General features: G+C 39.4%; 1 protein-coding gene across 11 annotated transcripts in view; it reads left to right on the forward strand.

The window, feature by feature from the left end:
* Window positions 1-21,268, forward strand: part of LOC6042684 (longitudinals lacking protein, isoforms A/B/D/L) — a 345,300-nt gene that overhangs the window by 283,536 nt on the left and 40,496 nt on the right. For 10 of the 11 annotated variants that reach the window (XM_038260749.1, XM_038260766.1, XM_038260770.1 and 7 more), the window contains exons 4-7: window positions 9,688-9,879; window positions 12,722-13,622; window positions 13,681-14,024; window positions 14,088-14,174. In XM_038260749.1, coding sequence (XP_038116677.1) covers window positions 9,688-9,879; window positions 12,722-13,622; window positions 13,681-14,024; window positions 14,088-14,174 — 1,524 coding nt within the window. The remainder of the gene's footprint in view (window positions 1-9,687; window positions 9,880-12,721; window positions 13,623-13,680; window positions 14,025-14,087; window positions 14,175-21,268) is intronic. The other variant, XM_038260780.1, reaches the window with a different exon arrangement.

Genomic DNA, 21,268 nt, shown 5'->3' on the forward strand with positions numbered 1-21,268 from the left:
TTCGATTACCTAACCAACGCTGAGTCGGATGATGGATCCGGACATTGTTTACATACATTTAAGTGAGATCCGGCTACAAAAAAGGTACATAAATACCCAAAGTGGTCAGAACTCGAAACAAGGTTGCCAGATCTTCAATGTTTTAGACTCGTTGGGAAGGTCTTTCGATTACCTAACCAACGATGGGTCGGATGATGGATCCGGACGTTGTTTACATACATTTAAGTGAGATCCGGCTACAAAAAAAGTACATAAATATCACTAAAGTGGTCAGAACTCGAGACGAACCAACGATGGGTCGGATGATGGATCCGGACGTTGTTTACATACATTTAAGTGAGATCCGGCTACAAAAAAAGTACATAAATATCACTAAAGTGGTCAGAACTCGAGACAGGGTTGCCAGATCTTCAATGTTTTAGACTCGTTGGAAAGGTCTTTCGATTACCTAACCAACGATGGGTCGGATGATGGATCCGGACATTGTTTACATACATTTAAGTGAGATCCGGCTACAAAAAAGGTACATAAATACCCAAAGTGGTCAGAACTCGAAACAAGGTTGCCAGATCTTCAATGTTTTAGACTCGTTGGGAAGGTCTTTCGATTACCTAACCAACGATGGGTCGGATGATGGATCCGGACATTGTTTACATACATTTAAGTGAGATCCGTCTACAAAAAAGGTACATAAATACCCAAAGTGGTCAGAACTCGAAACAAGGTTGCCAGATCTTCAATGTTTTAGACTCGTTGGGAAGTTCTTTCGATTACCTAACCAACGATGGGTCGGATGATGGATCCGGACGTTGTTTACATACATTTAAGTGAGATCCGGCTACAAAAAAAGTACATAAATATCACTAAAGTGGTCAGAACTCGAGACGAACCAACGATGGGTCGGATGATGGATCCGGACGTTGTTTACATACATTTAAGTGAGATCCGGCTACAAAAAAAAGTACATAAATATCACTAAAGTGGTCAGAACTCGAGACAGGGTTGCCAGATCTTCAATGTTTTAGACTCGTTGGAAAGGTCTTTCGATTACCTAACAAACGATGGGTCGGATGATGGATCCGGACATTGTTTACATACATTTAAGTGAGATCCGGCTACAAAAAAGGTACATAAATACCCAAAGTGGTCAGAACTCGAAACAAGGTTGCCAGATCTTCAATGTTTTAGACTCGTTGGGAAGGTCTTTCGATTACCTAACCAACGATGGGTCGGATGATGGATCCGGACGTTGTTTACATACATTTAAGTGAGATCCGGCTACAAAAAAGTACATAAATATCACTAAAGTGGTCAGAACTCGAGACAGGGTTGCCAGATCTTCAATGTTTTAGACTCGTTGGAAAGGTCTTTCGATTACCTAACCAACGCTGGGTCGGATGATGGATCCGGACATTGTTTACATACATTTAAGTGAGATCCGGCTACAAAAAAGTACATAAATATCACTAAAGTGGTCAGAACTCGAGACAGGGTTGCCAGATCTTCAATGTTTTAGACTCGTTGGAAAGGTCTTTCGATTATCTAACCAACGATGGGTTGGATGATGGATCCGGACATTGTTTACATACATTTAAGTGAGATCCGGCTACAAAAAAGTACATAAATATCAATAATGTGGTCAGAACTCGAGACAGGGTTGCCAGATTTTCAATGATTTAGACTCGTTGAAAAGGTCTTTCGATTACCTAACCAACGCTGGGTCGGATGATGGATCCGGACGTTGTTTACATACATTTAAGTGAGATCCGGCTACAAAAAAGTACATAAATATCACTAAAGTGGTCAGAACTCGAGACAGGGTTGCCAGATCTTCAATGTTTTAGACTCGTTGGAAAGGTCTTTCGATTACCTAACCAACGCTGGGTCGGATGATGGATCCGGACATTGTTTACATACATTTAAGTGAGATCCGGCTACAAAAAAGTACATAAATATCACTAAAGTGGTCAGAACTCGAGACAGGGTTGCCAGATCTTCAATGTTTTAGACTCGTTGGAAAGGTCTTTCGATTATCTAACCAACGATGGGTTGGATGATGGATCCGGACATTGTTTACATACATTTAAGTGAGATCCGGCTACAAAAAAGTACATAAATATCAATAATGTGGTCAGAACTCGAGACAGGGTTGCCAGATTTTCAATGATTTAGACTCGTTAAAAAGGTCTTTTGATTACCTAACCAACGCTGGGTCGGATGATGGATCCGGACATTGTTTACATACATTTAAGTGAGATCCGGCTACAAAAAAGTACATAAATATCACTAAAGTGGTCAGAACTCGAGACAGGGTTGCCAGATCTTCAATGTTTTAGACTCGTTGGAAAGGTCTTTCGATTACCTAACCAACGATGGGTCGGATGATGGATCCGGACATTGTTTACATACATTTAAGTGAGATCCGGCTACAAAAAAGGTACATAAATACCCAAAGTGGTCAGAACTCGAAACAAGGTTGCCAGATCTTCAATGTTTTAGACTCGTTGGGAAGGTCTTTCGATTACCTAACCAACGATGGGTCGGATGATGGATCCGGACGTTGTTTACATACATTTAAGTGAGATCCGGCTACAAAAAAAGTACATAAATATCACTAACGTGGTCAGAACTCGAGACAGGGTTGCCAGATCTTCAATGTTTTGGACTCGTTGGAAAGGTCTTTCAATTACCTATTCAACGATGTATATAATGATGATGTTTGGTTCAGTTTACTGCCATTTATTCAACTTCCAAAAATATGCGAAAACACATTTTTATTCATAACTTTTGAACTACTTATCGAAACTTCAAACAATTCAATAGCACCGTATGGGACCCTAAACCAAGTCGAATGCAACTGGTTTGGTCAAAATCAGTTCAGCCAGTGCTGAGAAAACTGCGTGACATTATTGGTCACATACACACACACATACACACACACATACACACACACATACACACACATACACACAGACATTTGTTCAGTTTTCGATTCTGAGTCGATATGTATACATCATGGTGGGTTTTCGAGCTTTAAATAAAAAGTTCAATTTTAGAGCAGGATTATAGCCTTACCTCAGTGAGGAAGGCAAAACCTATTCAACTCGTTGCCAAACATGATTTTTTCAACACTCCTATTCTTTTTACAACAAACTAGTCTGTTAAATTCTCAACCAATCCACAACAAACTACTGTGTCGTGCCTTGTTTTGGGTCGTGGTCTAAAGTGATTTTGACATTTAAATTCAAACATGGTGGCCAAAATGGTATTGGGTATGTAACAAGCAATAGAGGATTTGCAGCAAAGCTAAAAGACACATGTCGCCACCTATGAACAAATAGCATAAACCTATGATTTTTTGAAAAAATGTGTTTTTTCCTTCATAATCAACATTTTTATAAAACTTTTGCCGGATTCGGATGAAAAAAAAAATTTCCAACAATTTGATGTACAACTTTCCAATATTTGTTTGATTTTTCTATGAGAAAACTGAAAATTTAGAAAAAAGATAGTAATTTGGACTATTTGGCAAGAAAGTCTGTCAAAAATCAAAAAAAATTGTTAAATATACGTTAACACGTCTGTTATCAACTATATAACTGTTTATTTCATTGATATACGCCGGGAAACTATTTTTTTCGTGTTACAAAACATGTTTTTAAAAAAGAAGTTCACAATTTTTCGCGCGCCCAAAATTTGATGTTCATTATTTTAAAGCAAATTTTTTTTTCTCGTCTTTTGCAACCAGTTTCATTAAGATTGATGCAGGTAATCATGAAAAATAATCGATTTTGTTCTTCGATCCGGCAGAAAGGCATACGATTTTAGGCAAGTAACCTCATTTTGGCGCCACCTACATTTGAAACACAGTCACGCTGCAAAACCTCAATCAGACATTTAAAATTTACTCAAATGAGGTCGCAGAACTCAAATTTGATGTAAAAACTGAAAAAAGGAAAAATCCTAATTTTTTAACGTTTGACTATCCGGAACATCGGATAATCGAAAAATCGGATAAACGAAACATCGGATAATCGAAAACATGGATAATCGAGTCTGCTTTTCCTACGACATGAAAATTTAATAAACTTTGAAAATTCTGAAATTGATATCTCGTCTCCGTGCCCAGTATCCACCGATGATGATCTCCATATCATGTTTACCAACCTCATTAAAATTAAAAAAAAAAACAACGCATTTATGGCAACTTAATTTGTGACAAATGATGTCAACAGCTCGCCCCGTCACTTGTTAATAAGGCTCGAACACAATAATAATCTGCCACGCCACGCTTGTATATTTTCTTCGGGAACCGGTACTCTGTCCCGTTCCTTCTGGCTGGCTTCCTTGGTCCATTTTTTCTTATTTTTTTTTGCTCACTCTACCTTATCCGAAAGCCATTTTCAGCGTGTATTTTTTTTTTTTTGAATTAAATATACTTTATTGAATCTTTCTTATAATAATTACATTTGGTTTACATAATAAGTGGTCAGCTGTGGCTCTTCAACTTTAGTTTGCTTTTCGTGATTTAAACACTGTTCATTTTTATAACTTTAAAAGTATATGATTTATCATTTTTGTAACACTAGGTACAATGAGGAAAAAAAAAAGTTAAGAAAACATAACCTAACCTAAAACTAACTTAATCTTACCATAAACTAAACCAATCCTTGAATCAAGGGGTATTCAAATATAGCACATTTTTCCCTGAATTTCAAACATTTTTCTTGAATCTTCTGATCCAACATTTTAACTTCTGCTAATTCATGAACCTCACTTGATCTTGTCCAGCCAGGAACATTCAAAACCATTTTGAGTACCTTGTTTTGGACACGCTGGAGCTTCAATTTATGAGTTCTAGCGCAACACTCCCAAACAGGTACTGCATACTCAATAACGGGGTAAATTATTTGTTTGTAAACTGCTAACTTATTTTTCAAAGATAGCTTTGATTTTCTGTTAATTAAAGGATACAAACACCTGATGAGAATGCTGCACTTGTTCAATATTTTATCTACATGCTGCCGAAACAAAGTTTCGAGTCAAGTATGAGACCTAAATAGACAACTTCCTTTGACCAGGGTATCGAAACATCATTCATTTTAATCAAAACATCATCCTTTGGGACAAATCGGGCCGATTTGGAAAGTGGAAAAATGATGGTTTGAGTTTTGGCTGCATTTATGCGAATTTTCCAGTCGCCAAAGTATTCGGAAAGAACGTCAAGACCCTTCTGAAGACGGCCAACTAAATATCTGGTTATTTTACCCTTATAAATAACGGCAGTGTCATCAGCAAAAAGTGACAACACACCATTACCAGGAAGAGTAGGCAAATCAGATGTAAAAATATTGTACAGAAGTGGGCCAAGAATACTTCCTTGGGAACCCCAGCATCAATGTTGAATAATCCAGAAGCAATCCCATTCAGAAAAACCTTGAACGATCTCTCCGAAAGATAGTGCTGGATAATTTTGATAAGATACATTGGAAAACCGTATAAATATAGTTTATGTATCAAACCATCATGCCAAACATTGTCAAAAGCCTTCTCAACATCTAACAAAGCCATAGCAGTTGATTTAGACTCAAGCTTGTTCTGCTTGATGATTTTGGTTACTCTCGTAAGCTGATGAGCAGTATTATGTCCCTTTCGGAAGCCAAACTGCTCGTTCAAAATTATATTATTATCGTTGGTAAAATCCAAAAGCCTTGAATAGATGACCTTCTCAAAGAGTTTGGACAGACTACTCAAAAGACTAATGGGGCGATAACTTGTTGGCGATGTTGGATCTTTTTGAGGCTTCAAAATTGGTATGACTTTGCCCAGCTTCCAATTGGTGGGGAAGTAACCAAGTTGCAAACATTTATTGAAAATATTGGCTAGATGTTGAAAGAACTGATCACTCTGCTTTTTCAACACTAGATTAAAAATGTTATCAAAGCCTGGAGCTTTCATATTTTTCATTTGTTTAACTGCAACTTTGACTTCCTCACCAGAAACATGGGAATCTGCAGGAAATTCAAAGGTAGAGTCATTGATTGTTGAAATACTATTGGCAACTGATGTTTCTTTACGGCTGGTCATGGAAGCGCCAAGATTATGTGAACTAACAAAATGAAGCCCAAGTGCATTTGCCTTTTCCTCGGATGTAATCAAAGGAGAATCCTCAACAATAAGAGGAGGAATAGGCTTTGGTTTGTTTTTAAGAACTTTTGAAAGTTTCCAAAATGGTTTTGAATAATTCCCAAGCTGGCTTACATGTTTTGAAAATTCTTGATTTCTGATATTGTCAAGTCGGTCTTGTATGATTTTGTTCAAATTGTTCACTGAAATCTTTTTGTCATAGTCCCCAGTCCGTTGATATTGTCTCCTATAAACATTCCTAAGTCTAATCAAGTGTTTAGTATCTACGTCAATATCAGTTACCTTAAAATTAACAGGAACCTCTCGAACGTTGGCAGCCTCTGCTTGATTGATAGCCTGCTGGATCACCTCCAGCGAACGATCAATATCGGCAGAAGTTTCCGGGTGTTGATCATAGTCGATGTTGCTGTCGACCACTTGCTGAAACTGCTGCCAGTCAACGTTGTGGTAATCTTTCCGGGTTGGTTGCCGCTGCGGAGTAACGGATGCTCCAACCTCCACAACCACCGGATAGTGATCAGAACTCAACTCTTCAAACACCTCAGGATGAGCCACGTTCTCAGCCATATTGGTAATGAAGAAGTCGATGATTGAGTGATTCCCAGACCGAGCCACCCTCGTTGGACGATCCGGACTCACAACGTTGTAGTATCCGTTTTGCAGATCGTTGTGCAGAATCACTCCGTTCCGATTCCTCCTGCTGTTGCCCCAAACTTCATGCTTCGCGTTGAGGTCACCAGCGATGATGTACTTTGCGCTCCGCCGTGTCAGCTTCTGGATATCGCTCTTCAGTTTTGCTGCTGAACCATCTCTGGAATTCACCTGACGTGGGCAGTATGCAGCAATGAAGAGTACTGGGCCAACCGAAGTGGGAATTTCCACTCCAACGGCCTCGATGATGTCCAGCTTAAAGTGTGGCAGCCGGCGTGGCTTGAGATCACGATGAACAGCGACAAGCACACCTCCTCCTCCAGAGGTGGTCCTATCGAGCTGCGTCGCGATCTTGTAGTTTTGCAGATAAACTTTTTCACCGGGCTTCAGATGAGTTTCCGTGATGGCGGCTACGTCGATCTCCTTCTCGCGAAGAAAATCCACCAGCTCTAAATTCTTCCTCCTAATGGAGCAAGCGTTCCAATTCAGCAGCTTGAGGGACCTACGATCCATACTGGATGACGAACGAGGTCAGCACTTCAATCTGCTGGGTCTTGGTTTTGCATCCACGCAGTGCAGCGGACATCTGTTTGAAAATATTGAGGAGTTCGGTTGAGGTGTAAAGATCATTACCATTTTCCTCAACTGCTGGTTCTTGGGTTGGTCTTGGCTCCTGGCTGAAGCCCGGTGGTGGCGGTCTCGGCTCCTGGCTGGAACCCGGCCGTGGATGATTCATCTCAGCTCTCTTCCTGGGATCCAACGGCAACGGTGCCAAGTTTTGGACCTGGCGTCGCGGTTGAAGAGGTGGAAAATTTTCCTCCACCAGGGCTGGAGGAGTTCTACGACGCTGAGGCTGATTCTTCGTCGATGCTTGCTGCCGAATTTTCACGAACTCAGCTCTCTTGGGGCACTTTCGGTCGGTTGACGAGTGCTCACCGTTGCAGTTGAGGCACTTCACCAGCGAATCTTGGATGCACTGGGATGTTATGTGCGCATCGGTACCACATTTGGCGCAACGACGCTTCAGGTGGCAGGTCTTACCTCCGTGCCCGAAACCCAGGCAGTTGAAGCATTGTGTGACGTCACGATGCACTGGTCGGTATCGCTCCCACGACACGATAATGTTGAAAACCGCTCGAATTGCCTTCAGCTCAGGAAGCGTCGTCGATCCCTTAGCCAAATGCAGCAGGTAGAGCTGGTCACGGTACTTGATGTCTTTGTTGCGTCGGCTCATTTTGTACACGGCCAACACATCCAGTTTCAAAACTTTTAGCTCGGCAGCTAATTCCTCCACTGGCATGTCGTACAGACCTCTGACGACGATTTTGTACGGCTTATCCATGGCGACATCATGGGTAAAGTACTCCGCCTCGTTTTCGGTCAAGTAATCCTTGACCAGTTGATAGTGCTGCCTGGATTGCACCAGCACCTTAAATCCGTCCTGACACAGACGAATGTTGCCTAGGACTTTCCCAGACTTGATGAGTTCAACCAGCCCCGCTCGAAAGTCGATCGTTGCTGCTGATTGCCGCACATAAAAAGGCAGTTTCTCCTTTCGCTGTTTCACTTCATTCTCCTTTGCTTCCGCTACCTGGTCCTCGTCAGGCAGTCCAGCGAACTTGTTGTTCTTCAATAGCTGCTCCTCGTGGGACGAAGAGTTCTCCTCCTCCTCATCCATCGGTACAGTACCGTCGCTCTTTTTCGTCTTTTTGCTGTTCGATGTCACTTCCAAAAGCACCTTCCTTTTGGAAATCCCGGTTTTGGCCATCAGTTGAGGCCTCAACCTTCCTTTTGGAAATTCCCACTTTTTTGCCTGCTTGAGCCGCAGGTAGGGCAATATTGCCGGCGTTTTGCGCCGGGACGCGACGAGTCATGTTGATTCAGACAACCTTCACCAACGAATGCTCGGATAACAAATGATTTTCAGCGTGTTCATATCGCCTTTTAACCAAAGTTGCCAGAAAACGGCAGCTGGTTGGTTTGGCTCGCGCCTCCCAATAACGCCAGCATCCTCTTCAAGGGGAGATGCACGGAAAGAAAAGTTCTGTTGAAATCGTGAAGATTTGCTGATGTTTGTGACGAATACTGAGTCGTCGTTGAAATTAGTGTCAAAATTGACAGCAATGTAATCATTTTGTTTTTGGAAACGTCAAAAGCAAAAAAAGATTGACACTAACACCATCTAGTAGTCACTAGCAAAAAGTAGACTCAAAGAAATTTAGTTCCACCAACTCCAAACCTTCCGGTGCACCCAGGTCGAAAGCTTTTATTAACCTTCACCGCAAAAAAGAAAAGAAGGAAGAAACGAGCGAACAAAAAAAACGTTAACTTTACATTCGCTTGTATGTAAACGAGACCGCAGGAATCACGGTGCTGCACTGGACACCGCAACGGTTTGTCCGGCGGCGGCGGCGGCAGTTTGTCTTCTCCGTCTGGCCAACCAATAAAGCGAGCGTGCAAAATGCAAAACTAAACCATGTATGAATTAATAATGCAAGCAAATGAGGCTCGAGCGGCTCGAGGTTGGGAATCTTGGAAGGGGAAGGGGGTTTTGGAGGTTATGGCAGCGGATTTGGAAGATCCAGAGAGAGTGAATGTTGTTGTAAGATGCAAATTGGACCACGGGTGTAAAGGGAAATTAGTGCAAGTGTTCCAGAAAGTATATTGGTCGACGTCGGACAGATGTATGGGAGGATTATTTTTCATTCCAGAAATCAATACCTCAATTGAAAGGTAGAATCCCAACATAATCCTTCCCTTCAGCTTCGTGATTTTATAGCACTGGGCTAGTCCCGTAATTGTCGAGTTTCGTTTCCTTCAAAATCGGGACATCCTCGCCAAACTAATCCGATAATCTCTAACCGCTTCTTTCAACTACTTCTTCCGCAGGTTGTTCTGTCGGCCTGCTCCTCGTACTTCCAGACGCTGTTTCTCGACCACCCGGCCCGCCACCCGATCGTGATCCTGAAGGACGTCCGCTTCGCCGAGCTCCGCACGCTGGTCGACTTCATGTACAAGGGCGAGGTGAATGTCGAGTACTGCCAGCTGTCGGCGCTGCTCAAGACGGCCGAGTCGCTGAAGGTGGGTGTCTCGGCTAAACAATAGAGAGAGAAATTAGCTTTTGTGCAAACTTGCGTGCAATGGAACGGGTTTGATACAGTGACATCTGTTTTTAGACTTTTTAAACTTGGCGATTTTAGAAGCAAAACTGAGTCTACTTGAAATCGGATCAACGTTTAAGTTGGTAAAACTTGAAGTTAATTTTTACCAAGGTAGTTACCGATTAAATTTAACAACTGGAGGAATCATGGGGAGAATTGGGACAGCATTTTTAACCATGTTGAAGCATAAAATTTGGATTTTTTTGGTTGGTTCCGTTCCACAAGACTAAGAACAACAAAATTTGATCATCAATTTCCAAATTAAAAACCATTGAGGTTGAGATTTCCAAAGAAGTTTCCACGTGGTTTATGGATAGTCTCAATACCGTATTTTTCAAAAATATTAAAATTTTAAAAATTTCCAATATTGGTATTAAACAAAGCAAAATTTTGCATTATCACTTAATTGAAGTTTTTTGGTGAAATACTCAATTTTTTCACAATATAACGTATTTTCTTCGAAAATAATAAAATTTTCATTATTCACAACATATGGATAACAAACGAAGCAAAAATTCCAATGAATTTTCATTTTATTAAAGTTTTGTTAGAAAAATACTTCAATTTTTACAAACTACAGTATTTTTAACAAATACAAAAAAAATATAATTAAATGAACATACATAAAAAATTTCGCGCATTCTTACGCATATTTTACAAAATAACTTGAAAAAATTTAAAATACATTCAAAATTTCGCTAGTTTGATACACATATTTTGATTTATGAAACTTGCTGAAATTTCCGAAATTTCCGCAAAAAATACGGTAATGTGTGAAAATTTGGGTATTTTACAAAAACAAAACCTAGTTCAGTGAACTGCAAACATAATTTTGCTTCGATTGATACCAATATTGCAAATTATGCACATTTTAGTATTTTCGAAAAAAAATACGATAATTTGTGAGAAATTTAGTATTTTACAAAAAAAAACTCTAATAAAATCAAAATGCAAATAAAATTTCGAAAAAAAAATTGAATAAAGCAATTTAGTTTCGCTCGATATTCAAATAACGATTTATGAAAGTTTGAGTATTTTCTAAAAATAGTGTTTTTTGAAAATTTGAGTATTTAAAAAAAGGTTTAGTTAAGTGAAAATGTAAACAAATTTTTGCTTCGTTTGATACCAATTTTGAAAATTTAAAAAACTGAAGTATTTTCTAAAAAAAAAGTATTTTCGACTGAGTACAAAATTTGTATGCAAAATTTTTCTTAGCTATTTTAAATACTAAGAAAAAAATAGAATTTTACAGTTAAAATCCATGAAAAACCAATGCAAAAATAATAAAAGTAATCATGAAATTAAACAATTTAAATGTCTGTGTTTAATCAAATTCTTATCTAGACATTTCCAACTAATTTCAAAAGTTGGATAATCTGGCAACACTGTCATAAGACTCCGAGCCTATTTTTAACATTTTAATAATTGACATCAAATTGTGCTGTGAATGGAAAATAAACCACTGTTTGAAGAGTATTTAAAAAATCACTTTCTATTTATAATCTGGCAACACTTGCATGCCATACCAAGACTTTTAAGTCTTTTAAAATTCTTCTTATGGCCAAATGTGGTCAATTTGGGTGAAAATTACTGTGGACTCCATGTCTGTTAATTATTTAGATATATTTTTGAAGGAACCTTTCGATCAGTCTAAAAGTTTAAGTATCTGGGAACACTGCCATAATATTGAGATTTGAGACAATTTTTCAGTTCTTCATAGGCTGATCTTAGTAAAAATTCCAAAAAAATACATCTGAGTTAATTTTCTTTATTTGCTACGCACTTGAAAATGCTCTAATTAAGGCATTATGTATGATTATCTGGCAACCCTGTAATGGAATATCGAGACTTGAATTGGCTAAATGTCGTTATTTTGGATGAAAATGTTTTTCGAGTAACCCTTGATTACTTTACTTTATTAGTGTTTTAAAACCTTATGATGACCATTTTGGATAGTCTGGCAACACTGGCATAAATAAATCAAGTTTTGAGCGGAATTATTTGAACTTTTGAATTAACAATTACCATCTCATTTTGAATTACAGGAAAATTATTTAGAATAACTCTGGATGAGTAATGAAATTTAACCATCTGGAAACACTGTTATTAGAACCCATGAATTAAGTATTTTTTTAATATCATCATCCCGGTACGAGAATCGAACTCACGACCTCTGGATTGGAAACCCAGCACGCCGCTAGTCGAAACCCATCCCCTACCGGTCAGTATTCCCAGTGATCATATTTACTCTTTTAAGGGATCTGACTTTGCCGAGCCAGACAGGAATCGAACCCATCACCTTCCGCTTACAAGGCGAAACCCGTAACCTCACGGCCACGGAAGCTCGGCTTACTTTAGAAAACTGGATGTTGTAAAAAGTTACGATATTGACCTCCGGACTCATCGTTTTGTTTATAATAAGAAGATTATTTCAATTACCTTTGCGATGAATAATTCAGTTTTTATTTTAGCATCATTGTCATGTGAAGTGAATATTTTGCATTTGAACATTTTTTTAATACAATCAATACTAATTATGAATTTAATCACACAAAAATTCTAGAGTCTAGATAATTTTTGGAATTATTAAAAAAAATCCTCGATTAAAAATAGAAGAGTGCAAAATGCGCACCAAACCTGGAAATGTTTCAAAGTTTCATGCAAGCTCGTTAAATTTGACACATTGCATGCAAGTTAAACCCCAAGCTTTCCCAGTATGTGTTATAGCGATGCATAAACCATTAAAATTTCCCTTCCCGCAGGTCAAAGGTCTCGCCGAGCAGAGCACGGCCCTGGCCGAACCGAAGCGCGACCCGGACCGCCTGAGGCCGCAGAGTCACAGCAGCGCCCAGCATGCCACAAGTCTGACCACGTCCGCCGCGTCCCCGTCGGCGGTTCCCACGTCCGGAGCCGGCGGCACCACGACACTCGGCGGTGGCAGTCCCCACCAGCAGCAGCAGCTAGGATCACCCACCAGCAATGCCGCCGCCTCGATAGTGGCCGCGGCGGCCTCCCTCGGCATCACCGACCTGTCCACGACGCCGATGGGCAAGTCCCGCGGCGGGTTGGATCCGGACGGGAGAAGTCCGTCGCCGAGCCGGCTCGATCCACCGTCGCCCACCCCTCTAGCGTTGTACCCTCCCCTTAGGAAAAGTCGTGACCATCACCCGACCGGTTCGTCGGTATCCTCGTCGGCAACTACTACCATCACAACGGCAGCAGCAACAACTGCGGAACGGTCCTCGGAAGAGCGGGACCTCGAACACCAGCACCACCTGCACCTACAGCAACAAAGCAGACCCCAGTCGAACAGTGGCAACGCCTTCAGCAGTACCCTCAACAGCCTCAGCAGTACCGTGGAAAGACTCAACAACAGCAACAACAACGCGGGAATGTCCTCCTCTTCTTCGGCACTCAACGATAGCGGGAATCTCCGGCTACGGCAACGCCGAAACGACGACGACGACGACGACGATGACGACGATGACGAGGACATGGAGGAAAACGGCGAGCGAACCGGGATCAGCCTGAACAGCAAGCAGGACGCACTGTTGCAACACTGCCATCGGGGAGACGACGACGGACGGCGCAGCAGTACCAACAACAACAACAACAACTCCGACGACGACTACGAGCCGCCGATCAAGATCAAGAGTGAAGTCGGTAAGTACCAGCAGCAGCAGACTCGAACCGCGAGAGCACCGCTAACACTAACCGGCAGAATTCTCCCCCCTCTCAGGACTGAACATGACGATCAACTCGCCCGCGTGCCTAGCCAACTCGACGACCACGAGCGGTCTGGTGAACTCGTCCGCCCTCGGCGACCTGAGGCCTTCGTCGCGTGACAGCGGCGGCCGCGGTGGCGGAACTCCTGTGGCGTGCAGCTCAACAACGCTCGCCACGGGCGGCAACGGCGGCACTCCTCTCGCGCTGGATCGCAGCTCGCCGCGGTCGCAACGGGATCGCAACGAGCGCAGCACGTTCGGCAGCGGTGGCATCCCGAGCCCCCTGTCGGAACCCATCGCGGGACCGTCCGGAATGGGGCCCGTGCAGCAGGTTCCTCTGGTAAGGCCGCGTGAACCCCACACGAGCTACCCGTTTTCTAACACCCCTTACTTTTTTCAACAGTCCCTCAAGAAGGAGATCGACTGGGACCGGGGGGACGACAAGTCGTCCGGTGACAGCTCACTGGACTTTCGACACCCGCACGACTCGGTAAGTTGCGATAGCCAAGGCACCAACCGTCTCTATGCGTTCGCTCGCGCGAACGCTTGCCTCTATTGTTCTCCCCCCACGCATATTTCGGCACTCTCACTGACACAAAGAGAGCGCGAATGTCAATTCTCACTAATGCACCGAGAGAAACCTAGAATAAAAATGAGGGGCCAGTGTCGAAAAAAAAACATAAACTTTACCGTGTTTACCTCTTGCATTCGTTTGATGTTGTTTGTTTTGCTGTCGTGTTTTATTTTTGTTGTCACTATTCGTTATCGTTGTCGTTGTTGTTGTTGTTGTCGTTGTTGACATATGAAATGCTCTCGATCCCCCTACCACTCTCTCGTTCTCTGTTTCTCCCGTGAGAGTTTGTTTGTATATTGCTGCTGTCTCAAAGCCTGTCATATTGGATGTAAACTAACACGTTTATTTATTTGATTTCAATACTTTTCTGTTGTTTACTTTTCCCCCAAATCATTCAACCTCCTTTCATCATCTGAATCATAACCATCCCGGACCATTTCACCATTCTGATGTGCTCTAATAAGCTTGGCTACGACCGCTACGACAGAAAAAAAAAATCAAAACAATCTTTTCAAAAGGGCGTAACTTGCAATTGATCATCACCTGCCACTGCATGTTACGCCCTAATGAACTGTCATTGCTGTGAAATTTTGAAAAGTAAAATGTGCGTCGAGAGTTTGTGCAACCCCCTTTGCGGCGTGAAATTAAAAATGCTCTCTCTCTCTGGAGCTTTTCCTCCTCCGGCAGGAAAGTGTCCTGGAGAAGAACTGTAATGGTCGGCAACAAAGCAAAAGGGGATGATGATGAGCTTGTGTGTGAGTGTGTGCGTGTGTGCTTTGAAGATTGTTTGACAATGATGATACTGACTTAACACTCAAATGTCCACATAAACTAATTCCGAAGACGCAAACTAATGCACAGCAATCATAATACACTCATTTTAAAAATTCCATCAAACAACATCAAAAAAACAAAAAAAAAAGTTAATTGGATCTTAAAAAAATCAATCTTGACTACAAGATAACAAACAATGTTTGCCTTTAAGACTCATGAAAAATCAGAAAATTCACCACAGGAATAATAAACTCAACTCACACGTTTGAAAGCTGAAAAAAAAATAATTTAACCTCACTCCTTTGTCACCGTGAGCCCTAACTTCAAGACCTACAATTTTGTTATCGGAAAAAATCCGTCAAAAGTTCGTATGGTTTGAAGTTTGCTGAAGGTGCCGAAAGATTGAGGTTTAATCACTGCATGCATTGAACAATAGTGTCAAGCAACTGTCAAACGCGTGTGGTGAGTCCATAAATGCTATGGTGAGTTTCTACAAAGTAGAGCGCAAATTTACAATAAGCGGGTGCCATTATTTTCTTGACTGGGTTAAAAATAAAAACTCGTCGATAATTAAATCTTAAGGCAAATTTAGATCATTGAAAAGCATTTATTAGACCAAGTCTAGCATGCTCTTTTTCAAAAGGTATTAAACTTTTGAAAGCATACTTAAAATTATCAATTTTTATTTATTTTAAAACATTAATGTTTCTTTTTATTTATAGTTTTTTGTTTTTGTTAAAAATACTGAAATGAATGTTTTGTATTTTTCTTCATCCATTTTAGTATTTTTAATATTTTTCTGGGTTTTAAAGGTTAATTTTTTATGTTTTCTAATTATTTTTCTTACTTAATTTAAGGTTTTTTTTTTTCATTTTCAATAACCTGAAATCATTGACAATCGGATGTAAATAATTGAAAAAAAAATAATGACTAATTTCTCGATCAATCCGAACAAGAGCCATCTAGTTGTGAATGTGAGACCCGCACAAAATTGATGAAAGTGTGTGTGCAAACAGTTTTAAGTAACTGTCAAACTCATGTTAACGAGCTGTGGTGAATTCAAAATTCCCGTGGTAAGTTTTCATAATTGTTGACCGTTAAATGTATGATAGATGAAATTTATAAGAGGTTTACGTAGATCACAGAGAAACAGACGCAAATCTCTTTTCAAATCTATCAAATATTATCAACGGTTAATTTGAATGAGCTGATATCCACCACGGAAAATATGAATTCACCACAGCTCATCCACACGGGTTTCACAGTTGTTTGAATCTTTATCATACGTTTCTTGCGGTACGTGCGTTCTTTGTAAAATGAGGAGTACTTGATTATTTTTGATTAAAAATGTTCAAAGATTAACATCTGTTTGTCTGTGAAAAAATATAGAACAAATATGTTTAAAACATTAACTTATTTATGTTTTTCATATACTTTCTGTACATTTTGGATTCCAATTTTCCAATGCTATAAATGGAACCTACACTAAACCTCCTGTAAAACCATTTAAAATAACTAAATTTTATTGGCAAAAATTTCGATGTTTTCCACTAGGTAATATATGGCTCAATTTATCTGAAAAAAAACTTTTCATTTAAAAATAAAGCTTTAAATGAAATGTAATTTTTGAATATTTATATTAATAAAATATACATTTTTGAAACAAATTATGGGTTATTTATGAATGGACTCCAAATTCATAAACAAAAATGATTTTTTTTTTTTAGAATTTCAGACAACCTCCCTCTTTTTTTTAAACAGTTGCTCATTGAAAAAAAAACATGCAAAAGGTACTTATTTCAGATTTTTATACAAGACCTATTATGCCACAGTTTTGACTTGCAGCGTTCTGAATTTCTAATTCAGAAGTCCTGGGTTCGATTCTCCGGGATAATGAAGTTAAGAAATAATAATTTGGTACAACAAAATTGAACTTAATGCTCTTCTGAACACGAGGAAAAAAAATTAAAAAAAGGTGAAGATTTTTTTGGACGTTTGAGGGGAGAGCACTCGCATGCAGATTATCCAGGTTACTGCCCAAAGTAGTAGCCTGCATTCTGTTTAAACAAAACAGGGGTTTCTCGTTTTTCTGTAGCTCTTCTAGAAATTTTACATAATGAGAAAGAAAATTTCAAAAATAGTTTTTATTATTTAATTTTTATAAGATACCGAAAAAAATAATGAATCATTATCAGGAAGCATTCTTGCAAAAAATTTAAAAATTGCATGAATTTTGAAAAATAATCCAGTATTCAAAAGACAATTCATTCCCACAAACGGAAGCAATTTTCCTTCTTGAACATTCTTTTCCCGTTTTGTACTACTTAAATGTCGCGAGCGGAAATGTTTCCAGCATTCCCCCTCGCCCTTCCTCTTGTCAACCATTATGTGGTGGTGACTTTTCCCCTGAAAGTATCGTACAGTAACTGTGCAAGTTCCTGTGCGTGCGTCCTCGTGTGTGTGTGTGGCGAGTAGGAAAAACAAGAAAATTATAGGTCTTTTTGATATTTTTCCCTCCATGGATAGCGTGTTTCGAAATTGGTTCACGTGATGTTCAACGTGATTCCGTGAAATAAAATTGATTTAGGTGACTAATCACCTGTTTTTACCCGCTTTCCATTGTAAACTTTTGACATTACTTATAATTATTTTCTTTCTGAATTGGAATTCTTGAACCACGGTTGGAAATCGATAGTGCATCAACCTCCTTCTCATCCCTACAATTTGTAAAAAAAAACGAAAATCCTTTAACATGCCAAACTTTTCAAAGCTCGTCGTCGTCAAAACAAAAGTGTCTCGAATTTGCGTGAGAGCGTGGCTTCCTGATGCTGACGAGGAGATATACCTACCTTAGGGTGCCCAGAATATGGGACTTTTTTTCAAAACCTCGCTCCACAAGCTGAATATTTTTCCTTGACCTATTTTAGGACTCTGGGCCAAATATGAGCAAAATCGGTCATCATTTACCCATTGATACTCGGAGGTGAAGTTTGTATGGGAAAAATCGAAAAAATGTATGGAAAACCCAAGATTCTTACGGTTTGGTCTGCATGGGGCGCTACTTCCATCCAAATATTTCCAAAAGTGAGATTCTTATTGAAAATTTAATGCTCTACAACTTTGTAGAACACACCAAAGCTGTAAAACTCGATCCTGAAAAGTTATTAGCGCTTTAAAAAGACATTTTGTATGAAAAACATTTTTTCGCCGACTTTAGGCTCGGGTATCAATGGGTTAATCTCATCCAATTTCGCTCAAAATTTACACAGATGCTTAAAATAATCCAAAAAACCCTTTTTCGCTTGTGGAGCAGGGGGTCATTTTTTCTGGGCACCCTAACCTACCTACATATATTTGAAGGACGTTATTTTTTTTCGGTTGAAATGGCAAAAAGTAAAACTTTGAAGAATTGTGAGGGCAAGGGGGGGATCGTTTTGAATATTGCGCGCCGCTCGTTATTTGCACACTTTTTTGTGCCTTTCTTTCTATTACATCCAAATTCGGTGCCCATGACTGACTGCAATATGAACTAGAAATTGAAACCTACGAGAGGAAAGAGGGTTGTTACGTTTTGGAGGTTGTATTTGGAAGCATTTATGAGCTGAATAGAATGTTTGAAATCATAAAATAAAAACTAACTTAATCCACCTATGTGGTTGTTGCCTTCCTCACTTTTTACCAACATTTGGTGATATGATGGGTTTGGACACAAATTCTATCTATCTTTTATATATATACAAAATTTCGACGGTTTTGTTCGAACGCGAATCAATTCAACACGGAACGTCCAATCGAGGTGCTCTTTCTTGCGTTGGGTTCGTATGGTAAGTTCGTGAGTGCCAAAAAGTTACAACCGATTCCGGAAAATTTGCAGATTGTATGGGAAAGGTTAAAATTAAGTTTTGATCACAGGAGGCTGAATAAGCAAAAAAGTCAAAAGCGTCAACAAACGAAAAAAAGGCAGAACGAACTTTGTCAGGTAAGGCTTGTTTCTCAATAAAAAATACACAAATGTCACTTAAGCGGTCATAACTTGAGACTGAGCGTTGCCTGATCTTCAATGTTTTGGACTCATTAGAAAGGTCTTTTGATTACCTAACCAACGATCGGTCGGAAGATGGATCCGGACATAGTTTACATACATTTAAGTGAGATCCGGCATCCAAAAAGTACAACAATATCACTTAAGTGGGGATATCTCGAGACAGGGTTGCCAGATCGTCAATGTTTTGGACTCATGGGAAAGTTCCTTTGATAACCTAACCAACCATGGGTTGGATAGTGAATCCGGACAAATTTACATACATTTAAGTGAGTTCCGGCATCAAAAAAGTACATAAATATCACTTAGGTGGTCATAACTTGAGACCGGGTTGCCAGATCTTCAATGTTTTTGACTCATTGGAAAGATCTTTCGATTACCTATCCAACGATGGGTTGGATGATGGATCCGGACATAGTTTACATACATTTAAGTGAGATCCGGCATCAAAAAAGTACATAAATATCACTTAAGTGGTAATAACTTGAGACAGGGCTGCCAGATCTTCAATGTTTTGGACTCATTGGAAAAGTCTTTTGATGACCTATCCAACGATGGGTTGGATAGTGGATCCGGACAAAGTTTACATACATTTAAGGGAGATCCGGCTTCAAAAAAGTACATAAATACCACTTAAGTGGTCATAACTTGAGACAGGGTTGCCAGATCTCCAATTTTTTGGACTCATTGGAAAGGTCTTTCGATTACCTATCCAACGATGGGTCGGGTGATGGGTCTGGATGTAGTTTACATGCATTTATGTGAGATCCGATTCGCAACTCTGTCACTTTTTTATACGTTACTTTTGAACTACTTATCGGATCTTCAAACAATTCAATAGTGCAGTATGGGGCACCAAACCGGATCGAATGCAATTTATTTGACTCAAATCGCATCAGCCAGTGCCGAGAAAACTTGGCAAGAATTTTGAGCACCAAGGGGAATACGCACACACATACTCACACACACACAGACATTTGTTCAGTTTTCGATTCTGAGTCGATAGGTATACATGAATATAGGTCTATGAGCTGTTTTTCAAAAGTTCATTTTTCGAGCAGGATTATAGCCTTACCTCAGTGAGGAAGGCAAAAATGGCTTATCACTCATTTGAAAAAAATATTTTATTTTCCTGGCTTTTTAATGACATTAACGATGTTGTATTAAATTACATATTCGTTGCTGAGTTTCAGAAAATTCAATTTTTTTTTACTTTTCAAATCAGTCCAATATTTGCTAAGAAATTCTTACCTACACAGCAAAAAATCCGATGCTAAAATCGCATGCAAAAGCATGCACAGACATTTAATATTACACACTGCATGTACAATTTTCGTAAACACAAAGAAAGTTGCAACCGACGGGATTCAAACCCAGCACCATTAGTGAGGACTGCCGCCTTAGCCCACTCGGCCATCAGACCAATGAAGAAATGAACGGATAAACGCATATATGAGCTTGACAATTCGGTCAAGTAGGTTTCCCATACTGATGGGCTACATATATCAGAGTGTTATATTACATAGAATTTCATAAAATAATACAAAATTTATTTTACACCCAGGCCTTTTATGCGCAGCTAGATAACTACTTTTTTAGCTGAGTTAAAATTGGACGCCTTTTCATTGATGCTCAGAAAAACTATTTTTTTCTGTTTGATTTTTATTCTTTTTCAGCTGTTGTTTTTAAACCAATTTATCGGAAATTTTCGATCAAAACTCATCAGCCTAATCATGACTGCAAAGTAAAAAAAAATATGTGTAAAATCGCATGCAAAAGCATGCACATTACCTTTGTGAGCAAAAGCATGTAATATTGCATGAGAAAACGTGTACACAAAAAGCATGTACGGAAGAAAAAAAAGAAAGATTTTTCACACCCCAAAAATAAAACATCAATCTGGTGACGTTTCTCATACAATATTGCATGCTTTTGCTCACAATGATAATGTGCATGCACGCGATTTTACCATCGGAAAAAAATACTTTCTTACAAATAAATACACTTTTATTTGGATATAAAAAGCAAACTGTAAATAATTACATTTCGAAAATTGAAACAATAATATTTTTTGAGCATGTTTTAATGTTTCTGAAAAAGTTTCAAAAAAAAAACAGGAAAAAATATTTTCCTAGTGTTGTCATTGTAATATTCAATATTAAGCGTTCTGAATGTATTTTTTTTGAAGATTTCA

Source organism: Culex quinquefasciatus, chromosome 1 (genome assembly GCF_015732765.1).
Source record: "Culex quinquefasciatus strain JHB chromosome 1, VPISU_Cqui_1.0_pri_paternal, whole genome shotgun sequence".
NCBI lineage: Eukaryota > Metazoa > Arthropoda > Insecta > Diptera > Culicidae > Culex > Culex quinquefasciatus.